The sequence below is a fragment of the Danio rerio genome, chromosome 11, assembly GCF_052040795.2.
Source record: "Danio rerio strain M-AB ecotype USA chromosome 11, GRCz13ab, whole genome shotgun sequence".
NCBI classification, from domain to species: domain Eukaryota; kingdom Metazoa; phylum Chordata; class Actinopteri; order Cypriniformes; family Danionidae; genus Danio; species Danio rerio.
The window spans coordinates 12,606,607-12,634,098 of record NC_141031.1 but is presented as its reverse complement, the minus strand read 5'-3'; the positions used below and the strand labels follow the sequence as shown (position 1 = coordinate 12,634,098).

Genomic DNA, 27,492 nt, shown 5'->3' with positions numbered 1-27,492 from the left:
AAAGACACAAAGATAATCAAACAAATAAGAGTTGGCTCCATGAACAACATAAGGGATTTATTTCATTTTATTTCACATTTTTCCATTTATTGATGTGTTATTGGCACTTGTGTAACTTTGGTAAATCAATTATAATTGTTTGAAATTGTTTACAGAGACATTTTTGAGTATTTTTGCAGTGCTGCAAAATAAAAGCCTATACACAAAAAAACTAAAAAGGGTTTCGCTATTTTGGTGAAAACTTAAAGGTAAGGTTGACATTTGCTTGGAATTGCTCATATATATAAAACATTAAAAAAAAAAAATTTTAAGGATACTGATGAAATTTATTAAAAAAATTCTTATTTAGAACTTTTTATGCATAAAATGCCAAAAAATTGTCATATTTTCACACTTTTCTTTTCATTTTAAGGCAACTTAAAATCAAACTACAGAAGTTGGAAAAACCCAGATTTTTAACACAATCTCAACAAATGAAAATATTTAATATAAATATAACATATAACATTCAACTGACAATTTCAGTGGTTTTCTGATGTAAAAAAAATCCTCCAAATAGCAAAGCTTTTATTTGGAATTTGGAAGAAATGTTATTAGATGTTTTAGAATCAAACAAGTACTAACATTTTACTCAAACCCTGCCTATTAAGTCCAGAGAAACTGAAAATGTCTCTTAATTTTCCTTTGTGTTTGTTTGTTTGTTTGTTTGTTTGTCTCGAGAGAGAAATAAATGTATTTCTCTCAAAATTTCAGCCTTCAGTGTCTTATTAATTTATGGCTTATGGTTATGCTTAAAGGGTTAGTTCACCCAAAAAATAAAAAATAATTTATGTGCTCTTCACTTGTTCCAAACCTGTTTGAGTTTCTTTCTTTTGACAAATGCAAAAAGATATTTCTAAAAATGCTATTTCTCTATATTCTCTCTTATATATTTCTCGCTTTCTCTTATCTTTCTCACACACACACACCCACATATATGTATTTTGTTTTACACATCTTTATGAGTGCATCTTATCAGCACAATCACAGCAGTTACTACTGGGTGAATTGCTGTGGTTGATCCTGTAAACAGAAATAAAAGATGGTCGAAGTAAATATGGGCCAGATGTGATGAAATTGTGGTCCGGCCCCTAGCGTTGCCCTTTGCGCAAGATATTTTGCAGTGCCTTTTTATAGACCAGCGGCTTCACACGTTTGGTCTTGTTGTACCATTCTGTAATGCAGCACTGTTGTGAAAGTCGCCTTGCAGTTGATGTTGTCTAGATGCCAAGACTTATTAGAGATAAACTACATTTCCCACAATGCCATGCCCATTATGACCATCGTTCCTGGAAAGATGGCTTTAAAATAGTGTACTGCTCTTACCCAGTGTGTTAATCGCATCCAAGTCACATCCAGCTTCAACAAGCCACATGTGCTCTCTAAATCTTCACCTTGGCAGATTCAAGCCTCTAAACACAATGGGTTCATTATGTAGGATCCAGCTCACCGTAAATGAAGTGTGCTGATAGTCTGCTTGAGGAATAATTAAAATGCTATGTTTACTGACTCTGGGTTGTATTGTTTCTTTTCGCCTGTGAAAACCAGCCTTATGAGGGGAGGTGAGATCCTGAAAGCTATTGATCGTCCCGGGAAAGTTTCACTTCAGCATTATGCAACATATGCAGTCTTAAACAGCCTATTGCCCCATAAGAGGCCATGCAAACTGTTGTTCTTTTTATTTATAATCTGATTACATCTGCATACGTCAGAATTTCATAGCAGCAGGAGATGGCTCTTGAGCCTTAGCAAAGCCGTAAGGATATTCAGGCGGTGCTTTTTTCCGTGCATGTAGTATTTGCTCGTACTTGTGGAGATTTCATACAACAAAACAGGAAGAGGGAAATTTTATGCACTGCGATATTAGCAAAGATGAAACCACTGAAGTGGATGATCCCAACACAAGGTCACTTGAGTCACACAGGGTTTGACTTAAAAATTTGTGGTTGTTACATTGTTACGATCTTAGAAATATTATTATAAGAAATATGATGTGTTAAGCTAATGTTATTTATTTAGTCCTGTATTTTCAGCAGCTATTATTTCAGCCTTCAGAGTAATATTAATTTGACTGTTCTGCTTAAAGGGCACTTATGATGACTTTTGGAAGCTGTTTGCACAGAACCGTGTGTAGGTATAGTGTGTCCATAGATATATTTGGAGCGATATAAAAACAGTGTCTCTTTTTTAAAAAAATTTCTGACCTTAAAAAAGGATCCAAATCTTAAATCCAATTCTGAGGCCCACCGTAATGTGGTGTAGGAGTGTGGTTTCCCTGCCCACCGAATTGATTGACAGGCACATATTAACATGTTTCCGCAGTAAAACGTATAATCATATCAACAAGAAGGGTCGTGCACAAAGCAAATGGGATAAAAAGATCTGTTCAGCTTTCTGTGATCATCAATCATCATCAAATGTCATCAAGAATGAGTTTTACAAGTTTAAAACAGTGCATGTTTGTATTGAATTACAGCGATTTTACTGTCTTTATCACCACAGTCAGCTGTCAGTACAATTAAAAAAGAAGACACTTCAATCCCAGTTTGTGGAAGTTACATCAGGTTTATTTAGCACCCTAGCATAATAAATATCCTTACAGCTTTGAACATTAACGTGTAGCCTGTCACATTTGCCATGCAAAAACAGTTCAATGTTAAACACATGCACTGTGTGTGTATTTGTGTGTGTGTGTGCATGAACTTTGTAACAACATTGTGTGTGACTCATCACTGCAGAAAGGCTTGATTTAACTTCACAACAAATACATCAAATAATCATTGGGAACGTTCCTACTATAGTATTTCTCACAAATGTAACATGAGATCTGCTTCCTTCATGTCTGTCACTGTGCTATTTATATGATGGAGGCATATTGAGGCAAACTCTTAAGACATGTGGGCATGCTGGGTGGGGAGAACTAGCATAAAAGGCACAGGCATAAAAACAGCTACATTGTGTTCAGAGCTTTTTTTAAAATATATATTTTAAAAAATGAATGTAGCTGGCACCCACAGACTTTTTTTTTCTACTGTGGAAGTTGGTGAACCAGCATTTTTCCAAATATCTTCTTTTGTGTTCAACAGAAGAACTTGAGGGAGAATTAAAGTTAATTTTTGGGTGAACATTCTCTTTAATAACTGCCTAACATCATTTGTTTGAAATGGAAAATTATGTATGATTTAGAAGTTTTATTGTCACTCTTGATCAATTGAAATGTGTTTTTACTGAATGAAAATATTCATTTATTTAACAACAAAAAACTCACTGACCCTAAACATAAAAAAGCAATGCATACCATCTTTCTTTTCTACTTCAGAGAAAAAGCTTTAACTGAACCAGGAAAAAAAATATTTCTGCACTGATTGTAAACTTTTTTCCTGCAGCTCTATTGTATGTAGGTGATGTGAGATTGTTCCATTTTTATGGCCGTTATCTGATACAGTGTGAAACAAAGGAAGGTTTACCAAGCTTGCAAAAGCCAGTGAAGTGTTACTAGAAAGGAAATCGCACACCAAAAGTCATGAAATCATGATCGTGAAACAAATGGGATCATATAAACATTAAATCTGAACTCTCTGTCATTGTTTTTGACAGGTTACACAAGGGACAAACCAGATTGTGATGAACTGTGCTGATATAGACATAATTACTGCATCTTTTGTGCCTGACGGGGGGGAAGGTGAGTGCCAAACTCTGAAAAACCAACTGTAATCCACATTAGTAATGTATTTGCTCGACTTTTGCCTGATTGCAGGTTCGACCTGCATTAAATGCTTTATAGTCTGTTTTATTTTTAGGATTAACTGTGCTCATTTTCTCTCCGTCCATTTAGAAATTAACGCTACGGGATTTAACTATCAGAACGAGGATGAGAAGGTGACCCTATGTTTTCCCAGCACTCTGCAAAAAGGTACTTAAGTGTAACCTGCGAGACTCATGTCAACAATCTCAGTGTAATTAGTTGCTATAGTCAGTTTATTGTCGCATGAACTTGGCTTCAACAGCTTCCTGACGATAGATGAATGGCATTCTATGTTATGTGCCTTTTAAAAAAAGAACTTCTTGTTTTTCAGGTTCGGGATCATTGAAAATAGACTTTGTTGGAGAGCTGAATGACAAAATGAAAGGCTTCTATAGGAGTAAATACTCTTCTTCGGGTGAAGTCCGCTATGCTGCCGTCACACAGTTTGAGGTAAACTCATATCAGTGAACGCGTTTTTTTTTTTTCATGTTTGCTCGCTCACTTTCCCTGCCACTGTTTATTTTAGCTCTGTCATTAGTCTCGCTTTTTGTACTCAGTCACTTACTCTCCTCTGAGATCTTGATTAAAAAAAGGAGTTTACAAAGTCATTAAACATATGCTTTTATCTAAAGCAACTTACAGATGAGGGAAAACAAGCAATTTATTACACTGGAGCTGATAATGGAGACATGTGGAAGTGAATTTGTGAATAGTAGAGAAAACCTTATTTTTTGACCCTGTTACATAATGTGCTATCTGGAATATAATAATTTGTGTATGATATAATAGATCCTACTAAAAATGCCTTATTTAAGTATGAATGCTTGGATGATAGATGTGAATATGGAAGGGACAAGGCATGGGAGGATAACTGTGTTCAAGGTATACCACGCTTTTGGAAAAGTCAAGGTTTTAAACAGCCTACATTTTCTGCTATACCATTCCTATGGTATATGTAAGATTTTTGATTTCTGTTTTTTTTATATTTAAAAAAAATTAGGACAACAGTGTGTAAAGCTGTTGTGATGAAGATGAAGACAGCAGAAGTCAATGAATAATTTTAATTGTTTAACCTGACAATGTTTACTGTTTCGAAATATTTTAAATGTTTCTCAAAATAAAATATATTCTGTTCAGAGGGAAAAAAGTTTTATTGTTCTACCCAGACTTTTAGATAGAATATATTGTAGAGCAGTAATCACAATACCTTGAAACCATGATATTTTTATCGAAGGTTATCATACCGTCAGAATCTTTTACCGGCCTTAGCCTAGAAGGGACATTTCGACTTTTAACTTGATCTTTGGTTAAAGTTACTTTATCAAGACTGCATTTAGCTTTTAGAAAAAATATAATTGAAAATATTACAATATAGGTTGGTTTGTTGTTGGTTTAAGACCATTTAAAAATGGTGTAATTCTGTGAATTTTTTTTTTTTTAGTCATTGATTTTTTTTTACAGCCATTATTTCAGCATTTAGTGTGGTATTAAAGAGACAGTTCACCCGACAATGAATCATTTACTCATCCTCTTGTTTCAAACTAGTTTAAGTTTCTTTCTTCTGTTGAATACAAAGGAAAATACACAGAAGGATGTTGAAAAAAACAGCCATTGACATCAATAATATTTTTCGTCCCTACCAGTGTTGTGGGTAATGCATTACACGTAACAAAATTTATGTAATAATATTACTTTTTTAATTAGCGAGTAAAGTAACGCATTACTTTAAAAAAAATGTAACTTGAGCTACTATTAAAAATTTGTTTGCTGAATTAAAAATTTGTGTTATAGCGTTGAAACGCACTGAATGAGAAATCAAGCTCTCCTCGGGAACAGACATAAACTTAGATGGCAGAGTCTTACATTTCTGTGATGGAAGTATTCTCGTTATTTTGAGCACATGATAAACAAGTAAATAGTCTCAATGGACAGTGATTTTACTGAACTTAAAACACAAAAAGACAAAAGTAGCCAACCCATCGCTTTAAACTTTCATTAATCTGTATATAGGGTATGTAGGAAGTTCTCAGAAGGTAAAGTTGTTTAAAAAATTTTTTAAAGGTAAATGTAGGTGTAGGATATATTGTGTGTCGTTAAATGCAGAGCTTCTCTGTTTAAAAAAAATACCTGCAAGTTCTGAATTAGATAACTCAATTAAGTAACGTAACTCTTTTTCTTTCAATAAAAAGTAACTAAGTAGCGCAACTAGTTACTTTTTGGGAGAGTAACCCAGTATTGTAATGCACTACTTTCAAAAGTAACTTTATCCAACACTGTCTTTACTGTGGAAATCAGTGGCTGCTTTTTTCCAACATTCTTCCGAATATTATTTATTTTTTCTAACTTCAAAAGAAGAAAGAAATTCATACAAGTCTAGAACCACATGAGTGTGAGTAAATGGTGAGGAAATATTCATTTTTTGGGTGAACTGTCTATTTAAATTATGGCTCTGTTTGCAATCAAGGGGAACAGTAATAAGTTTTTTACAAAAGATTTTAATCAATTTAATGTGTCTTTACTGAAAAAAAGTATTGATTTAAAAAAAAAAAAAAAGCTTTGCTGACCTATACAAGTTATTAATACCTATTTACATATAACGAAAAACAGGTCATTTATTAAACGGAACTTATATTGGAGTCAAGCAGAAGTACATTCGTTAATAAAAAAGAGAGAGAACCTTTTTAAGACCGTGTCTAATAAAGTGCTATCATGACTATAATAATGTATGTGCTATAATATAAATCCACTAAAAAGGTCATTATTTAGGTATTTATGCTTATTACATAGATTGGAATGAAGAAAGGGACATTTAACTGAAAGTTTAGCCTCTTAACTTGAGCTTTAGGTTGAAGTTAAGTTAATCAGGGCTTAATGATAAGGAAGCGCTCCTGGCCCAGAGCCAGAATGAGGGAGTTGATTGAAAATGTAATTTGCCCTTTCGGTTAAGTGCTGCATTGCCACTAAAAAATTTAAATGCATTGATCTCGCACATCCATTTTTATGCCTTGCCAAGCTTAAATGTTTGGTTTTCGCTGATGTAATCGACATGCTGTTGTGCATTTAGCTGATAATCTTAGTTGACCAACATAGATGAGGGATTTTCAAAAGTTCAAGTAAATAACTAGTGTTATAGTCTTGCTCTGCAAGTGTGTTAAACTACAAATAGATAACTAATATTTAGAAAAATTTGTGTAGTAAAGTTGTAGCACTTTTTTGTCACTATTTAAATAAAAATGTTTTCCTGGGGAAAATATCTAATAGCGATTCCTTTTTTTTTTTTTTTTTTTTTCCGGACAGATATTTCGATTTGATTTGCGATTTTAATGTTGTAGTCAAGCTTCAGCTAAATATTCTGTATCATACCTTCTTACTGCTAAAATGCAGTGAGTATTAATTACAAAAGAACTGAAAAGATAACTAACTCCAACTTTTATTCAAAATTTTTTATACTGTAAACATTCAGAAATTAAACAATTTTCTCTAGAGCAAACAGTAGTGAGTTATGGTGCAAACAGGCACAAACAACTCTGAAATTGAACTTTGCTGTTGCTAGCTACTAGATTGAGTGTCACTAGCAATTTATTATAAATATATATATTATTTATATATATATATATATGTATATATATATATATATATATATATATATATATATATATATATATATATATATATATATATATATATATAATTAATTTATTAGACTTTTTAGCAAGACACTCCTCATAAAGCTGCCTGTGGTGCTTTTTTTGTAAATTAAGTAAAGAACTTTTTATTGTCATTGTAGTTGTACAACGAAATTTGTTTGGTAACTCACAGAGACCAGCAGCAATATAAAAAGAGAGAAAACAAACAATAGACATAATACTAAATTATAAGATGCAAGATAAAATATACTAAATGTAATGTCACATAAAACCAACAATAGACATAATACTAAAAATATAAGGATTTTTAGGATTGGTGCTGGTTGTTGTATTTCCTCATGCTGTGGCAACGATTATGTGACAGCTCTTACACATTACCTCTTACCTTTACCTTAGCTCTTACCTTTTTTGTTCGGTGTCTGTGACCTTGAAACCAAAATATTCGCATATTACCGACATGCTGTTTTTCTTTGATAAAAATTCATCTATGAATGCTTCTGAAGCGGCAGATGCGGAAATCCCACTTGTCTGCACTTTCCTGTTTTTTATTTATTTATTTATTTTTAATTTTTTTTATTGTGGGCTTTCCGCACAGTTCGTTTGTGAAATTCTGATTGGGCAGAACGAAAGTGTGCTCACTTAATTCGCTAATAAGACTGCCTAGTAAAGACAGTTGTCTTGCATTTGCTCTATAATTATATAATACATATATATTTAATATCGTAGCCTCTTGCAATTTAGCTAATCGCAACGTTTCAAATCGCGATTGCAATTCGATTTCGATTAATCATACAGTCCTAATTCTATGCCATGGTTTTGGATTTAACTGCTAATAATTGGGTGCCATGTTGGCTCAGTAGTTAGCACTGTCACCTCACGGCAAGAAGGTCACTGGTTCGAGTCCCAACTGGGCCAGTAGGCATTTCTGTGTGGAGTGTGCATGTTCTTCGCATGTTCACATGGGTTTCATACGGGTGTTCTGGTTACCTCCACAGTGTAAAGACACGCGCTTTTAGTTGAATTGGATTAAATAAATTAGCCGTAATGTAAGGGTGTGTGTGAATGAGTATGTATAGTTGTTTCCTAATACTGGGTTATAGCTGTAAGCGCATCTGCTGTGTGAAAAAAATATGCTGGAACAGTTGCCGGTTCATTCCCTTGTGGCGACCCCTGATAAATAAGGCACGAAGCAGAAGGAAAATGAACGAATGAATGACGGTTTGTTTGAAATACAGAACAAAATGTAGCAAAAATGTTTAGCAAATTACGTTAATTTTTATTTAAAAAGTTATTTTTTTCCTAAAATTAATTAGCTAAAAATAAATTAAATTAAACATTATTTTGCCTGAAGTAATGAATTAAAGTTTCTGGTTTTGCAAGTGAGCACTTATGTTTTTAATTGTTTTATAATTTTATATTTTGCAGCAATTTTCATTAAGCTTATTTGGATTTTTTTAATTATACGACTCTTTAATTTCTTTAAATTCTTAAATAATACAAATAAAATTTCTGTTACTTGACTATTTTTACAGGACAAGTTATCAGTATTGTTTTGCACTGCATGCTATCATTTTTCAAACAAACTTGTGCTATTTATGAATTTATATTATGTCTAAATAATATCTAGTATGGGCAGCACGGTGATGTAGTGGGTAGCACAATCGCCTCACAGCAAGACTGTCGCTGGTTCGAGCCCCTGCTGGGTCAGTTGGTATTTCTGTGTGGAGTTTCCATGTTCTTCTCCCCGTTTGCGTGGGATTCCTACGGGTGTTCCGATTTCCCCCACAAGTCCAAAAACGTGGAATAGGTGAATTGGGTAAGCTAAATCATCCGTAGTGTATGTGTGTGTATGGATGTTTCTCAGTGATGGGTTGCAGCTGGAAGGGCGTCCACTGCGCAAAACATATGCTGGATAAGTTGGCCGTCCATTCTGCTGTGGAGACTCCAGATTATCAAAGGGACTAAGCTGAAAAGAAAATGAATGAATGAAATCTAGTATGCTACAAATTGTATTTAATTAGATGGATAGATAGACAGACAGACAGACAGACAGACAGACAGACAGACAGACAGACAGACAGACAGACAGACAGATAGATAGATAGATAGATAGATAGATAGATAGATAGATAGATAGATAGATAGATAACAGCTGTCTTCTTGACAGTTTGTCTTTTTTGGGGGGAAAAATAAAAATAATCAGAATTTGATGCATGTCTGCATGTGTCTGAATCATTGCAGCCACACTTACCCTGAGTCTCCTCTTCCTCTTCCCTCTCTCTCTCTCTCTCTCTCTCTCTCTCTCTCTCTCTCTCTCTCTCTCTCTCTCTCTCTCTCTCTCTCTCTCTCTCTCTCTCTCTCTCTCTCTCTCTCTCTCTCTCTCTCTCTCTCTCTCTCTCTCTCTCTCTCTCTCTCATTGTCTCACACCTGCTCCAGGCCACCGATGCACGTCGAGCTTTCCCTTGCTGGGATGAACCAGCTATCAAAGCCACTTTTGACATCACCCTCATCGTCCCAAAGGACAGAGTAGCCTTGTCGAATATGGTATGTGTCAGTTTTTATTTATTTATTTTTAACAGTCCTTCCCTCAGGAAGCAAATGTCCCAAAATGGCTTGATTCGCATTACTGTCAGATGTGTGCATTATCTAACAAAGACCCAGAGGTGCTGTATCGCCTCTAGCTGATGTCCATTCTCTGAATCATGACACTTTTTCACCCTGTGATGTGTGCCAGTTGCATCTGTCTGCTCTGAATTTGTTCTATTTATCTAATGTGCTCTAGCACTGGCCTGTTAATTTATAAGTTAAGAGATCAAATCTAATTATAAAGTGGTTGTTTGGTCATTTTGCATGTCAGTCAAAAAATGTTCTTTCCACAGTGTGGCCAGAATAACATTTAATTTGAACTAACCACTGTTTTTAGTTTGACATAAAAGGCATAGTTCACTAAAAAATGTGAATTTTCTCATCATTTCCTCACCTTCAAGTGGTTCCAAACCTTTAGGAGATTCTCTGTTCTGTCAAACTCAAAAGAAGGTGTTTTGAAGAGTGTTGAAACTGGTAGCCATTAGCATTTTTAAATATGACTATGAATGTTATGGAAAACAATGGCAACCATTATACAACATTCTTCAAAATGTCTGCTTTTCTGTTCAACAGAGGAAAGAAACTCAAACTGTTTTAGAAAAGTTTGCGGGTGAGTAAACGATGATACAATTTTCATTTTTGGGTGAACTATCTAAGAAGTAAATTTGAATCCTAATATGTGTTATTGTTTCCTTTTCTTTGAAGAATGTTGTTGACCGAAAGCCATATGCAGAGGATCAGAGTCTGGTGGAGGTGAAGTTTGCCACAACACCCATCATGTCCACCTATCTAGTGGCATTTGTCATTGGCGAGTATGACTTTGTGGAGAGCCAGTCGTCAGATGGTGTGACAGTCCGTGTGTATACTCCTGTTGGAAAGGCAGAGCAAGGGAAATTTGCACTAGAGGTATGACAACTACAGTCTGTGAGACCCAGGATATTTTAAAATCTGTTTATATTTACAAACATCTGAGCCTAGAGCTGCATGATAAATTAAATAAAATTAAGATGATGATGATTCAGCAAAAGCTACGGTTCTCATGCACATCTTGTCAGGCAAACATGGTTCTGTGATCAGTAGTAAATCTGTAGTAAATGACATTGAATTAATCACTCAGTCCAACTTTAACAGTGGCTTTACTAGAGATAAATCCTAAAAACATTGCTACACTAACCATGGTTTAACCATTGAATTTGAAAGAATACTGTGATTATGCAAATGGTAATCAATACTTGATTTATTTATAAAGCAGTTGTTGACATACAGTAACATACAATACATTAAACGTATAAAAGAAAACAGCCAACTCAAATAACTCCGCTATTAAAAGCCTTTTCTAAAAGGTGAAGTTGCAGTTTCCTCTTAAACACAGACTCTTTAGAGATTATTCTAATTGACAGAGGTAGATTGTTCCACAATTTGGGTCCCACAATGGAAAAAGCCCGGTCTCTTTGATCTGGGAACTGTTAACAATTTTTGGCCTGTAGACCTTAAACGTCTAGCAGATATGTTAGCAATCTCATGTTCAGATAAATAAAAAGGTGCCAGACCATTTAAAACCTTAAATACAAAAAGTTTTTTAAAACATACCAGCAACCAGTGGAGAGAGTAAGAGGGTGGTAATATACTCAAATTTCTGAGTGCCAGTAAGATGTCTAGCAGCTGCGTTTTGGACCACTTGTAAGCGATTTATATAGGATTGACCAATACCTATATATATTGAGTTGCAGTAGTCCAGACGTGAAGATAAAACATTTATGTATTACTCTCTCCAATTCAGCAGGGGTTTAAAAGGTTTTGACTTTGGCCAGTAATCTCAGCTTACAAAAAGCATAATTTGACCCCTGCATTAACCTGCTTATCAAATAGGAGGGCATACTCAAAGACAATACCTAGTTTTTTTACTGTGTTTAATAGGATAAACAAAAACAATTACCACACTTTTAATTCACCTTATTCTCCGCCGACGAGTGGGCGCTGCCATTTCAATCTTTTTGGCTTGAGACTTCCGGTCTCATTCACTTCCATTAATTTTTTGACGTTAAAAACTGCTCATTACGCTGCTTGATGTTGCAATTTGATATTTTCTTATTATATTATTCTACTTGGTCTGTGTAGTCATGCAAACATTTGTTTGTAGAGCAAGTAGTTTGACCGTTTTCTGCCGTTTATTATTCCTAGTCATTTCTCCCATAGGCGACTGAATCGGAAGTTCTAAGACAATCACGAAAACAGGCGCACTTCCGCATTTTAGAATAAGGTCAATATAATGTCTCATTTTTGTAGGAGGCCATCTTCACCACTCAAAATATAAATGTGGTGTCAAACTAAAGTTATGGTTCGTTGATAAATATCGAGATAAATTAGAAAATGTACTGGCTTTATTTCATAATTCAAATGTCTATTTAAATTGTGTTTTAATAATTGCGTTTTCAGAACTGGACAGCAAATGTTTTAGCTAGCAAACCACCAAAGCTAACAATAGTCATTGATTCTCCATGACTATACTCTTTTTATAGCAGTCCTTCACCCACTCACCCATGTGACCATGAAGGAATTGTTCATCTCTCACGTCAGAAAAAAAGTTTATTGAGGATTAAATTAGTGATTTCTGAAAATTAGTACTAAAAATTTATCATTTCCTTAGCAGGAATTAGTAGTTTTAAATTCATCAAATTAATTTAAATGATTGTAATATTTCAACGTGTTACTGTTTTGACATTTTGAATAAATAAATGCAGTTTTGGGAAACCTGTTACAAACTTTTTAATAGTAAGAAAATGATTTTATAAATATATTAATTATTAATTAACTGACCATTCTGGATTTGATCCATAATTGATTATTTCTAATAGGGCTGGGCGATTAATCGAAAAGTAATCAAAATCAACATTCAGTACCTATAATCGATCAAATTTTTTCAGGTCAACTTTTTTTCTCGTACTTTTCCTACCATGTGTGGAGTCATGTGACCCCGCTCTGATTTATTTTACACTTCTGTGTTAAGCGCACGCGTGTAGTCTAGTGCAGGCTTCACATAGGCACATACCTGCTCAAGTACACATCACGACAACGCATAATGCAAGCTCTGTGATCTGTGCTGGTTGTATTCCCCATGCTCTAGACCTACACAGACCTGCATTTGCAGCAGATTGCCACCCAGAGCGACAGGCAGCTACATAGTCACTGCTAGTGTGAATGAGGCATGAGACACCATATTTTCCATTACATTAAAATTATTATTTACATTTAAAATATTTGTTTACAGAAGGTGCTAGAAATGCACTGTTTAAAGTATTATTTACAACATATACTATAGTTATTTTATTTAGAGGAGATTCTGCTTGTTTTCTGCTTTTATCATAAAAAACATTGAATATAATGGATTTTGTTTCTGAAAGTTTTTGTTATTTTTTTTTTAAAGAAAAGTTTGTTTTAGGCAATGTGTGTTTTAATCTCAGTTGTTCAACGTTGATGTTTATTGAATAATCGTAGATAGTAGATGGTGTGTGTTTCCTTCAATTATTTTAAAATCAAGTAATGCATCCTACAGTTCATTCAAAAATCTCTCACTTATAATATGGAAGCATATGTACTGTACAAAACCTGTCAGTGAACTATGAGGGCAAAAAAAAGAAAACAATTATTTTCTAAATTGTAATCGAGTTAAACTGTTTAATTAATCAAGATTTAGGTTTTAGGCCAAATCGCCCAGCCCTGTTGTCTAATATTGAAAACATGTAGTTGGTGCTTCTTTACTTGGTCTAAATAAATGCAATTTAAAGCCCTTTATATGAAATAGTTTTAAATGGTTGGTCACATCATTATAATAAATACAGCAAGGAGTAGATAATAATGATACAATAACACCTTGGTTTTGACATTCATTAACCTTTAAAACAACTTTTATTTTCTTTCAGGTTGCCACAAAGACCCTTCCGTTCTACAAAGATTATTTCAGTGTTCCTTATCCGTTGCCTAAAATTGATCTAATTGCTATTGCTGATTTTGCTGCTGGTTGGTGTCATTTTTTTTAAACATCTCTCAGAATTTAAAACATTGTCTATTATGCTTGGCTGCTTTAACTTTTGCTGCTCTTGTGTCCTGTAGGTGCCATGGAAAACTGGGGCCTTGTTACTTACAGGTAAGTTTTAAACGAAACAATTAAATGGCAAACCCGTGACTTTATTAGTAATCATGGAAATACAGAACCTTCTCACCAAGCAATCTGAAAACAAGGCTAAATTTGGGCTGTCCGAAAAACACCCAAAAGACATCTAAGAATTGTCCAAAACTAGACTAGTAACCACATAAGCAGTGTAGACAGACTTAACCTGTAGTCATTCATTCCTGATTAATGGTGTAGTTTTTAGACATCTTTTAGATTTTCACTGATTTAGCCTTGTTTAACCCAAGCCATTTGTGTTTAGATGTCTATTAGATGTCTATTAGACTTATTTTAAACACAACATATGCTTGCTGGGTTGTGTTTTTTTATTTTTGCAAGCATGCTGTTCAGGAGAGCTTCATTAATTTTTCATCCTTCTTGGTAGCATGTTAATCCCCAGCATACCTTAACAGTATGAGCCACATTATGCTCCCTGTTCTGTAGTCATGCATTTTTTATTCGCTGCTTTTATCATTTTGCATTTGTTCTCTCATAGAGAGACAGCGCTGCTGATTGACCCAAAGAATTCGTGTGCATCGTCCCGCCAATGGGTCGCTCTTGTAGTCGGTCATGAACTGGCACATCAGTGGTTCGGGAATCTAGTTACCATGGTAAGTGCCTTCAGATGTTCAGTGTGGTTGGTGTGCCATATATAGTTTTGTAGCTGCATGATTAATCAAAATAAATGCTAAAGTCATGATATGGCTTAGTGCAAATAACTAAAAAGTATGACTTGTGTGTTTAAAGGGGTAGTTCACCCAAAATTGAAAATTCCGTCATTTACTCATGCTCTATTTGGACTTCAAACTGATTCCAGTTCATTTTTTCTGTTGAACACAATATACTGAGGAGTGTTGGAAAAAAATGCCCCTGACTTCCATAGTATTTTTTGTTTCTACTATGGATGTCAGTGGCTGTTTTTCTGAACATTCTTCAAAATATCATATTTTGTGTTCAACAGAAAAAAGAAAAACTCAAATCGGTTTGGAACAAACAGAAGAACGAAGTGCAAAAAGGTTTAAATCCTCTTGAGTGTGAGTAAATGCTGAGAATTTGTTTTTGTGTAATGTCCCTTTAAGAGTGCTGGTTTCAATGTTTTAGGTCAGCACTGTTCACTCTAAATGCTGCTGTGTAAACTTATTTGTCCATTTTCTTGGCTAAATTTACTTACATCCTGCACTTGCAGAGCTGGTGTTTCTCTCACATTTGCAGCTAACAATAGATGTGTGTGTGTGAAAACGTCTGCTTAAAAAGACCCCACTGGTGCTCAAAAGAATTTTTTTTTTTTATGTGTTATAACGTGTGGTATTAAAGATCTTTACAGTCAAAGAATGCTGTGTAATTTACAAGTTTGTTATTGCACAGTTTTCACTACTTTTGATAAATTAGGGTAAATTGTAGTACATGTAGAGTGCAGATTATATTAAGTTTATGAATAATTAAAATTACAGTTTAAAGCAGAAATGTGTGTTTATTAACTTATATGACTTTGCTTCTAGAAGTCGGTCTTCATTAAACAAACCTTTTTTTGTAATGAACTTGAAAAAAAAAGCATCAAAGCCATGATTGGGGAACATTACAAAGAGTGATCATTGATCCATACTTTCATACTAATGAGAAACGATTCGCAATCAAAGATAAGCTTTAGTTTTTTTGTCGACCCCAAAATAAAAATTGTCATAATTTTTCCCACATTAGTCATTTTAAAGCCATTAGAAAATGATTAATTTTTGAAACAAATTAAGGTATTTTTAACATAATTAGAGTTCTTTCTTCATCCATTACATGTCTATTCACCCAAACATCTGGCAAGCATGTCAAAACTTGGGAGATCAATAAATAAATCCATGTAAATTAAGTTGCTCACCGCAATGTGCGAATCGCAATATGCGCAATAGTCACATGGCAGGATGTGCAATGTTGAGTGTATATTCAAAACTATGGAGTGAACGTTCTATGCGTATGTTTGCGCATTTCAGGAAGGTTTAAAGCATTTGATCAGAATAAATTTGACTATTTGTAACTTTAATAAAGATTTGTGTTATTTAAATGATTTATACAAAGAAAACAGTGTTATTTTCCAGTTGATAGCTCAATTTCTGTACCTGAATACTGAATATTTCTCTCCAGAAACCTGCAGGGTATTTCATTTCTTTTTTTTTTTTTTTTTTGCTCTGTTGTATTTATCTATAATTGTAATTTGTTTATTAAATTTTATGTATGATTTAATCTCCTACAGAATCATTCTAATCATTCAGTTTTAATAAATTCCTACCAAATAGAGCTATCTAAGCCATCTTAAATAGGGTATATGCCGAGCTAGTACTGTTCCCATGCTGATACACTTTCGTTGACCTGTTATTGTGAACTTTTTTCCATTTTAAGAAGCTCCATTGAATATACTGGGGTAAAATAAATGCTCATATTATAAAGTTATGGCGGGGGAAATGTAATTTAATGCAGTGCCTCTTGTACAATCTGAGATCCACTTTAAATCGGATATCACTCAGCTAGTGGAGATCGCTGTTTTTTAAAGAATACAGACCTTAAATGCACCGGATTTTGCATTGGCATTCAATTCGCCGGAAGCGCTTAACCCAGGTTAAGCAAATTAAAAGTCCTATTAGCATGCTTAAGCATATACCCCATTGATATCTGTAAACTGATATCACAATTTATATTGCAGAAAATATTGCAATGTCAGAATTTTCCAATATCATGCAACCCTCTTATTCTATGAATTTTTAAAATTATTTTTCATATATTTCCCAAGTGCTTTTTAACAGAGATTTTTTTTACACATTTTATACAGTAACACATATTTAAAAATTATAGTTTTATTTAATTATTTCTAATAACTAATTTATTTTGTCTTTGCCATAATGATTGTACATAATATTGTACTAGATATTTTGAAAGATACTAGTATTCCACTTAAAGCGCTATTTAAGGAGCTTTTACTAGGCTTAACAAGGTTTATCGGTTGATTAATCAAGTTAGTTTATTTAAGCAGGTCATTGGACAACAGAATTGAAAACAAGAAATTTCTTAAAGGTTAAAGAAACCCTCGAGTACTTTTTTTGAGATGTTAACAGATTTATGTGTGTTGAGCATCAGTTAAGACAATGTTAGCACCTGTCAGCTTTAATTGTGAGGAAAACTGGATAATTTTGAGCTTTTGTCATCTAGTTTCATCTTCTGGGTTTAAAATGATTTTTGGGGCGGGAAATTGGTGACGTAGCGCAAAACTGCAAGTGTATGACGCGTCAGGTTCTCATTATTATTCATAGCGGAGTTTTCTTATCCTATGATACAAGCCGGCTGCTCTATTATTCATGACTGTGCATGCTTTCCGAAGGCAAGACATACAAGTGCCAAGCTGTGAGACCCTATGTTGATGACTGGGTGAGACCGCGTCCACGGACCCATGGCACACAGTATTTAGTCGTTCATAAAGGGTCGTATGTGTTTGTTTCCATGATCCACAGGGTTTGTTGCATGTTTTTCCCTACGATCCTGTCAGGGCTGGCACAGCAATACTGTTTGTTTGCAGCAAGCATTTTTGTTGGGAGAGCTGTACAAGTATGGCAGATAATGTCGGACTTTGTCCTTTATTAACGGAGTTCGTTCACATTTAGACACATCGACATGCTGCTGTGTTCGCCTAAATCAGGGGTCAGCAACCCGCGGCTCTAGAGCCGCATGCGGCTCTTTAGCGCTGCCCTTGTGGCTCCCTGAAGTTTTTTCAAAAATGTTCAAAAAGATGGGGAGGGTTAGTATATTTTTTTGTTTTAATATGATTTCTATAGGAGGACAAACATTTTTAACGTTTTCAAATGCTGTAAAAGTGTGTAGAATTAATATTTAATTTCAACATTTCTGTCAACGAAGATTTGCGTCATAGCCTGCGACAGCAGGGCGGGATGCCGGGCAGGTGGCCTTTGTAAACAAACCGGGAGATAATAAAGCATGGAAAACCGTTCACAGATGGTGACTACATGAAGGAGTCATTCATCAACATATTAGAACACCTACAGTAATTGCAGACTTCAAAAACAAAACCAAGATAATACAAAAAATTAAAGATATACCCCTCTCTGCTAAGACAGTGAAGGAAAGGGCTATTAAAATGGCAGGTAACATCACCGATCAGCAAACCAAGGACATTAATTCAGTGCCAGCATACTCAATTGCCTGTGATGTGACCGATATTCAATGCGCTTTTATGCAGGTATGTGAACTCTGATGGGCCGCAAGAAGAAATGATCAAATTAATATCACTGAAAGACCAGAGGCTGTGCTGAAGTGTTTAAATGACAACGAAATAAACACCAACCACCTGATTTCAGTGGCTATTTAATCATGAAGGCTCATTATGTATTTGTAGCCAACTTAGTCATTTTTATAGTAGGCTAATATAGCTACTATAGATACATACAGCATGTGTTTCCTTCATTATAAGGCTTATATAAGGCTTTACATTTTTTGCGGCTCCAAACATATTTGTTTTTTGGTTTTTTTGGTCCAATATGGCTCTTTCAACATTTTGGGTTGCCGACCCCTGGCCTAAATCCTCCAGATTACTGGCAGGGCTAATGGTTGAAATAGGCAGTGCAAGAGACCTGCTGCACTGAGTCTGTATTCAGACCCAGGGATTGAAGGAGAAGTGAGAAGTCCTCATTTATAGTGTTTATATGAACACGATTATCTTTATAATGATATAAATTGTGGTTGTATAATAAAAACAAATGTAGTAGGGCATTAAATTACTGTTTATTTCATTGCATTTTAACTTTGTAAACTATAAAATCATGTGTCTCCCGGTTTGTGTCTTATTTTGTGAACCAACGGAAAACAGTTGTTCACTCCCCTCCTTCTTCATCTCCCCTGCTCTGCTGGCCATGCCCACTCCTACCTCTGATCGAGGAGCTCCATGCCCATAATGATGCTTTTTTTAAATTCTGATTAGACCTGAACCGAAAGTGGGGGGTTTTATGGCCCTTTAAGGGGGCTGATAGCATTGACATAAAAACGATTTATTCTAGTCAAACTTAAAGAAATCAGGCTTTCTCCTGAAGAACAAAGTATTATTGGAAGTTCTATGAAACTTTCCTTGCTCTATTAGACATAGCTAAAAGAAAAGTATAAAAAAATTCAAATTAGGGCATATAATTTTGCTTTCAACTGTATATAGACCATTTTGGGGATGTCAACAATAACAATGGTCCTAACGTCTTTCCTATTTCACAATTATGAAGTTTGTAGCTTCCAAGAATCCCGAAAAGTCCAGGTTAAACTTCACTTTATAATTGAATCTTCTCTTCTTACAGTTATGAAACACGTTGACAACAAGCAGGAATGTTCATGGGCCACATTGCAATGGTCTACACAATATTTGCATACATTCATACATGATCACAAATGTAGGGGCAGCTGTGTAAGCAAGCACAGCATACCTAGATTTTTATTTTATTTGATTTGTTTTCTTCTTCATGCAGCTCTAGTTACAGTTGCATATATTTTGTGTGCTTAGAAAATCTCTTTTTTTCCTCTCTCTGCAGGAATGGTGGACCCATTTATGGCTTAATGAAGGCTTTGCATCTTGGATCGAGTACCTCTGTGTGGACCACTGTTTTCCCGAATACGACATCTGGACCCAGTTTGTATCTGCTGATTACACCAGGGCTCTGGACCTGGATGCGCTAGATAACAGCCACCCTATTGAGGTCCGCAAGAGATGAGTATATCTCCCCCAGTGTGTGTCTCTGCTGTTTGTTGCTTTTAAATGTTTGTCCGGATAGCGGGGCATTTTTTCGTTTGCGCTTTGTTTCTAAGTCTCTTTGTCCACTTAGCCATATCACTTACAGCATTTAAATTCCAGACCCAGATTTAGCCTGATGAAATATTGATCTCTGAGTCCTGTTTCAATGTGTGTGTGTGTGTCTGTGTGGGCATTTTAAATTGTAGGTTGATGTCGGACACCCTTCTGAAGTGGATGAAATATTCGATGCCATATCATACAGCAAAGGGGCCTCTGTGATTCGCATGCTGCATAACTACATTGGCGATGAGGTGAGAGGTCACACTTTTAGCCGCCCCGCAGTGTAAATCTGTCAGACAGGTGGTCAATTTGAGTCCCCCAGGCGGATCTGTGGAAGGACATGTTGTTCATTTGTCTGTTAGCTGGAGCGTTTATAATCTCAAGGATGACTTTAGTTATCTGCTGCAATCACCGTTCAAGCTTTCATTAAAGCAGACCTATTATGTCATTCTTACTTTTAGTAAATTTGAAAGTAGTCCACTTTATTTTGTACAATTAATATAGATGTTTTAAAGCTGTAAAACCCCCCGCTACACACTTTTCTCATGCAGGCATTAACATTTTCACTCTTTTCTCTCTTGTATAAAGGGTCACGAAACACCAAAGCACATTTTTTTGAGCTGTTGACAGTCGTATATGTGTCTTATGCTGTCCTACGCTTCTAAAAACACACAGGAAAACAGTGAAAATTTTTTGTTTTTGCGTTATTTCAAACAAATTCATTCTTTAAGTTTAAAACAAAATTTTAAAGCTGCGTCACGGCGATTAGATTCTTTGTATTCCAGCTTGCGTGTATTTCAGCAAGTAGACTGGCTGTCTGTAACGGCGAGTACAACGTGATGCATTTGAGTGTGCAGCATTAATTTTTGAGAGACCTTATTCATACCAATCAGTAGGGCTGCACGTTTTTTTTTTTTTTTTTTTTTTTTTTTTTGCTTAAAGGGCACCTATGGTGAAAAATCTACTTTCAAGCTGTTTGGACAGACATATGTGTAGATAGTGTATAGACCGCCATATTGGGATGATATAAACACACCCAGTCCTTTTTTTTTTCAATTTAACAACATAAAAACGGTGGACCAATTCGAGCAGTTTTCACACCGACCACAACTTGAAGTAGGAGTGCGGTCTCCCGCCCACCAAATTGATTGACAGCTGCGCGAATTAACATGTCACGTGTATAATGATGTCAACAAGACCAGACGTGTGCAAAGCAACCGGGAATAAAAGGTCTGTTCAGTTCGCTCTGTCTGTCTGTCTTTGTCTTTGTTTTTGTCTGTGTGTCTGTGTGTCTGTGTGTGTCTGTGTGTCTGTGTGTCTCTGTGTCTGTGTGTCTCTGTGTCTCTGTGTCTGTGTGTCTCTGTGTCTGTGTGTGTCTGTGTCTGTGTCTCTGCTGTGCCATGTGTCTGTGTCTCTGCTGTGCCATGTGTCTGTGTGTGCGTGCGTGATCTTTGTACCGAAATTGTGTGTGACTCATCGATGCAACTGCACAACAAATACTCATTCGTAAAGTTCTTACTGTAGAATTTCCCACAAACGCTACTTGAGATCTTCTTCCTTTAAGTCTGTCTGTTGTCTGACGCAGCCAAGGGAGGAGATTAAAGCACGTAGAAATGGTAGGCGGGGAGGACTAGCCTTAAAGGCGCAGTACGACAAAACCACCCCCTGGTGGAAATATGTATAAAACAGAATCTTGTAAAAGGTATCATGAAAATTCTGATGTGTGTTTTGAGCTGAAACTTTACAGACACATTCTGGAGACGCAAAACACTTATATTAAATCTGAAAAAGGGGTAACCTAGATGGCCTTTAAAATCAAGATCATGAATCTTTCTCACGATTCTGTAAATGTAAAATAAAGGTTAATATGATTAGCCTATTATAATTTTTAATTCTCAAACATATGGTAAAACTACAACAATAATAATATTAGGCCTATGTGTAGGTCTACTGTTGCCGTATAGTCATTATGGTGGACTTGAACAGACTTTCAATATGTCCTGTTTGTTAGTTCACAGTAAAATAATGACATCAGAATACAACTATTCATAATTATAAAATTTAATTAATATGTTTCAACCTATGCAGGCTCTGTTCACTAAATTAAGTGTCATTTGCGTGAAGTAAACAAACATGCGTTTTTTTTTTTATTTTTTATTATTAATATTTATTTATTTATTAATTTTTTTACCTTGGATACATCATTACATGAAGACAGAAATTACATATAGGGTGAATTATACCTTTTAAAAACAGTATGTGACACTTTAAATGCCATTTGAATGTGTCAATGTTGCTGTGAAGACATGTGCGGCTACCTTTTCTTCTCACCTGACCTTGAAAATATTATTGGCTGAATCGTAAAAAAGCTGAATTAGGATCGTGTGTAGGGTCGAATCAAGATCGTGAACTTTTTTCAATTTATCGTGCAGCCCTACCAATCAGCAATTTTCTCTTTCTGAGAAATATACATACATGTTCAATACTTATTTTCCCTGCTGTACATAACTGTTCGTTATGTTTGTGAGCATAAACAATTGAAAACATAATTTTGATTTTAGATCTGTGTATTGGCAGTGGCATAATATACATTGCCTACTGCCGTCTGTTATGCTAATATGAATCAAACTAGAGAATAAGTCAATCAAGGCTCGTGATGTCTTAGTAACAGGAAATCTGAAGCAGCATATTTCCAGAGATGTTGTGATTCATAGGCATTAATCAAAAAGGGAGTGGTTGAATTTTTTATAGGCTGGTTGTTTGCGCACACACTGTGGGCTCACATCAGTGTTTGAACACCATCCAAAAGTAAATTTTCCACAGTAGGTTCCCTTTAATACTGATCTACTTAAAGATTAATTTACGTCTAAGGTCGTCTTTTGAGTTTTGGTTCTGATTGTTTTTTCTGATTGAGTAATCTTTTCTTTTTCTAGGATTTTAGAAAGGGAATGAATGCTTACCTTTTGAAGTTTCAGCACAAAAATGCATCTACTGGTAAGTTGACGTCACTATCTTTGCATAGATTAAACTTTGACCCTCTAATAATAAATGACTAAACAGACTAATGACCATGGCAGCACAAATTAGAACTTCTTGTAGTAGTTTTTAGGCCTGATGCTTATTTGCATGTCAACAATTATTTAAATATACAATATTTTAAAATCCAAATTATACTTTTTATGAAAATAAATTGCTGCGTAGTGCATATTTTAAAATTTAGTTAATCAAGTTGGGGTTTTGCTATGGAAACAGCTTGCTACATCTAGGTTTACACTGTATTTAAAAAAAAAAAACACTATTGTTTTTAAGACAATAACTCATCGAATTAAATTATTAATCATGATGGTTCTATCTGGTTGTCTTGAACTGTGAAAAGCTTGCTGAGTGTTACAAGAAAGGAGTCATGTTTAGGGATGGGTATCGCTAAGGTTTTAATGGTATAATTACTTTTATCGATACTACTTATCGGTTTGGTACTTTAACAGTTTGTACTTTTTGTAGTTTTTTTTTCATAAAAAAAAAGACAAAAAACGAATTGAACAGAATTAACAACACTATTTTAATATTACGTTTTTATCTAAAATAAAGCAAAACTAATAATTGTAAAACAAATATATACAAATTTTCCTGTAAAAGAATGTTCAATGGTTTGAAGGTAAATGACCCTCAGTTTTTAGCCATTCGTCTGGAGAAAAAGCAACATGTTTGCTTTTTCTGGCAGAAGTCGAGATCTTTCTTGGTTTATTATGCTCCCTGCAGTTGAAAATACCTTCTTTGAGTAGCAAGATGCAGTTAAATAATCAGATTATGTTTAAGATTTTTCATTAACACATTCCCATAAATAGTGTTACAGGTGTTTTGGGAGTTAACAATGTAAAAATAAGCAGTTATTTTTTATATATATATAATTTCTTAATAAGCATACTTTAATATTTGGCTATTCATAGGCTATATTTGTAAATACAGCTGATGTAGAAGCATTTTTAAGGATTTATTTAGGTTACTGCAGAAAAAAATACTGTTTTCATTGTAACAGAATGTGTGTGTTTATTAAAGTATTAATATACTAATTTAGAAAGACCTTATGCGACTGATTGGTAGCATAACGATATGGATATGATGTACCTTTAGCTAGGCAGTCGAAAACTTTTCATTTGTCTTTCTGCAGTTAATACACTTTTGAAAGATGCTTAGCCAGATTGCTTGTGTTTCCGCTTATACAAGTAAACAACTTGTTGCTTTTGTTGCAATTAGCATTGTCGGTGTCAACTCAAGAAATACAACTTGTTTGGTTCTCTCCACCTCTTTTGTTTTCAAGCTTACGACCTGAGTATGCGCAAGTCTGTATTGCGAGCTATGTGTGTGTACGTAGTGCAAGCCTCCACTGAGAGCACACGCGCAGCCGAGAACTGTGAAGGCTTTTATACTTGACACGATTTTGGTATTGGGCGAAAACACAAGCATTTCTCATGTGTGATAGCCAACTGTGCAGACAAATATTAAACATCACAAATTAGAAATGGTTGGTCAGTTAAATTATATTACTGTAAGTAAGGTTTATTCAGCAATAATTATTCTGTACCGATAGCAGAACCGTTATCGTCAGAGCTTATCGATACTTCACTCTTTTATAATTTTGTACCGATAAAGTACTGAGTTTCAGTACCCATCCCTAATCATACTCCAGTTTCACTCAATAAATAATTTTTTTTGCGTTTTGTTTTTGCATTCATCAATAATTATAAAATAGTATTTGAAACTTTTTACAAATATGTTTTACAATATAAATTACTGTTGCTCCTTTAATGTAGGAAAATGTCTCCATAATAAAATAATTCAGCACTGCCTTGAGTCCCACAATCTGATCCAAACAACATGGTTTACAGCTGTAGTAATTACAGCGTACTGCATTGTAATTCTGACACAACATAGTATTTGGCAGCACCGTTGTGGGCGTGTGTGTGATCTGGCTCAAGTGTTGTTTTTCTGCTTTGTTAATTGTTATGTAGTCAGAAATAAAAGGCGTGCCCTTCTCTTTTTCTCTATCCCAGAGGACCTATGGGAATGTTTGGAGCAAGCAAGTGGGAAGCCTATTGCTGCAGTAATGAATTCCTGGACCAAACAAATGGGCTTCCCTATTATTGTAGTGGATCAAGAGCAGGTAATGTTTATAGACTGTTTTCGTGAACATTATTGTTATTTTGGAGGTTTTGTTTTGGTTCTCTTTTTGATTTGGTTTTGTTGGAATTTTGTTAGATGTTTCCCCCTAAAGTTTCAAATATAATTTAATAGCCCTCTGGGTATTGAGAAGTCATGCTGAGATGGACTATTAGCTTCTCAGGGAGCGTCTGGTAATAACAACTGTTGTCCTGGCAATACAAGATTTAATCAGAGCTGAAATAATTGGTTTTGATTTTTTTTTCCTCCCCTCTAGCATGGCAGTGACCGTGTGCTGAAAATCTCTCAGAAGAAGTTCTGTGCTAGCGGACCACGTAATGGTAAATTCAGAAGAAAAACATAAAAACATTATTTTATTTTATTTTAGTGAATTTTTTTTTGTTATATTCTAAAATTTGTTTCTGTGTGCTAGATGAGGACTGCCCCAACTGGATGGTTCCCATTAGCATCTGCACCAGTGAGGACCCGAGCTGCACTAAGACAAAGATTCTGCTGGACCAGCCTGAAACCACAGTTAACATTACCAATGTTGCACCTGACCATTGGATCAAGGTCAGATTGATGTTTCATAGGGCTGTGCAATTAATCGAAAATCCGATTTCGATATCGATTATGGCTTCTAACGATTATGAAAAAACATTAATCGAGATGAACGATTATTGCATCATATGTGGAAAATAACTGTATATATATATATATATATATATATATATATATATATATATATATATATATATATATATATATATATATATATATATATATATACAGTTAAAGTCAGAATTGTTTTGAATAATCGTGATTACAATTATGACCGAAATAATCGTGATTATGATTTTTTCCAAAATCGAGCAGCCCTAATGTGTCGTATGGAAAAGGCTGTCTTTAATTCAAATGTACAGGGTATTTTTAGGGTCTTAAATTGCCTTAATTCTCAATTACTAAAATTTAGGCCTTAAAAAGTCTTAAATCTACTGAAATATTGTGTTGTATGTCTTAAATCTTTTTTTAACAAGTCTTGGTTTTCCTTTGTTCATGTATAGCTGCCCAATCTAGCCAACACCCATGCAATCACCAACAATCCATCAATGTTTTATTTAAAAAATTAATTGTTAACTTTATTTGCCATAATGATTTAATTATTTGTCTGACACATATTTTTATTATTAAATTATTAATAACATTGTATAATTAAATGTATTCTATTATAATAAGTTTTTTGAAAAAGCAAATCTTTTCCAATATTCGAAGAAAACATCCTTAGTGTTGCTCCTAAAAATGTCTTAAAGTCTCAACTTTGTGAAACCTGCAAAAACCCTGAATAAGTGTTTATTAAAAAATTTGGGAATATTTAAAGGTATACAACCTTCATCTTTTAAGCCATGGATACCAAGCTGATGTCAAAGAACAATTGGCAACAAAAACCAATGTGGTATCACCTCACAACAATTATATCTGCTCCCCTCCTAACCAAAAAGCTGCACTTGAACATGTCAAACACACGACAGCCAGCTGAAACAATATTGCACTTAACTACGCTTACGGTGGCAGTTGTTTTGTAAAGAGAAACTGAAACTAGGAAAAATCAAATATATACTTTTAATAAAAAATTAAGGAAATTTATGTGCACCGTTGAATTACTTTTTACCCAAAACTTAAAGCTATCAAAGAGATTGTAAAATATATGCTGGGCAATAGATCGGAATAAAATCGTAATTACGATTAATGTAAAGTCGCGATTTGTCATGTGCATCTCGTCAGAAAAGCATGGTTCTGTCATCAGCAGTAAATCTCATCTGAAGGCCAGAGGGCACTTTGATAAGAGGAACTCCAAAACAACAGGAGCATCACACTACTTTTTCAAAGTAGGATTATCTTCGATTTCAATAATGTGCAATTAAATCGTTAAATCACATGAATTAAATCAGCCAATCAGAAATCAAGAATTTCAACAGACCGAAGAGTAGTGGTCTATGTCTGTGGTCCTCAACCACCGGGTCGTGGACCGGTAGCGGTCTGTGGATCGATTGGTACCAGGCAGCACAAGAACTCATTAATTACTTTATTCATTTTCTGAGTCTGAACGATCTTTTATTTTGAAAAATATTTTAGTTTGAAAAATGACCACACTCTCTCGGTTACATCTTAGTCACTTGAGCGCTTAAATTTAACCTACAAGCAACGAAAAGAGTAAGAAACAAGCCTTTGGAATGTTTGTTTTTTTTTTTTTTTTTTTTTTTAACTAAGGGGAAAAAACCCAACTGCCAAGCAATAGATCGCAACCAATTTGAAAACAAATAAGGTTCAG

General features: G+C 34.7%; 1 protein-coding gene and 1 long non-coding RNA gene across 4 annotated transcripts in view; one reads left to right on the top strand and one right to left on the bottom strand.

The window, feature by feature from the left end:
- npepps (aminopeptidase puromycin sensitive) overlaps window positions 1–27,492 on the top strand; it is a 302,499-nt gene that overhangs the window by 2,104 nt on the left and 272,903 nt on the right. For 2 of the 3 annotated variants that reach the window (NM_001164027.2, XM_087272135.1), the window contains exons 2-15: window positions 3,637–3,721; window positions 3,875–3,952; window positions 4,116–4,234; window positions 9,868–9,975; window positions 10,723–10,923; window positions 13,938–14,034; window positions 14,128–14,161; window positions 14,682–14,796; window positions 19,747–19,911; window positions 20,153–20,257; window positions 22,940–23,000; window positions 25,058–25,167; window positions 25,441–25,504; window positions 25,597–25,736. In NM_001164027.2, coding sequence (NP_001157499.1) covers window positions 3,637–3,721; window positions 3,875–3,952; window positions 4,116–4,234; window positions 9,868–9,975; window positions 10,723–10,923; window positions 13,938–14,034; window positions 14,128–14,161; window positions 14,682–14,796; window positions 19,747–19,911; window positions 20,153–20,257; window positions 22,940–23,000; window positions 25,058–25,167; window positions 25,441–25,504; window positions 25,597–25,736 — 1,482 coding nt within the window. Of the gene's footprint in view, window positions 1–3,636; window positions 3,722–3,874; window positions 3,953–4,115; window positions 4,235–9,867; window positions 9,976–10,722; window positions 10,924–13,937; window positions 14,035–14,127; window positions 14,162–14,681; window positions 14,797–19,746; window positions 19,912–20,152; window positions 20,258–22,939; window positions 23,001–25,057; window positions 25,168–25,440; window positions 25,505–25,596; window positions 25,868–27,492 lie in introns of all 3 variants that reach the window. The other variant, XM_087272136.1, reaches the window with a different exon arrangement.
- Window positions 17,784–23,287, bottom strand: LOC141376561 (uncharacterized). Its single transcript, XR_015502424.1, has 3 exons — window positions 22,106–23,287; window positions 18,752–22,048; window positions 17,784–17,849 (listed from the first exon to the last, which is right to left on the bottom strand). It is a non-coding gene; the product is annotated as an uncharacterized LOC141376561 (long non-coding RNA).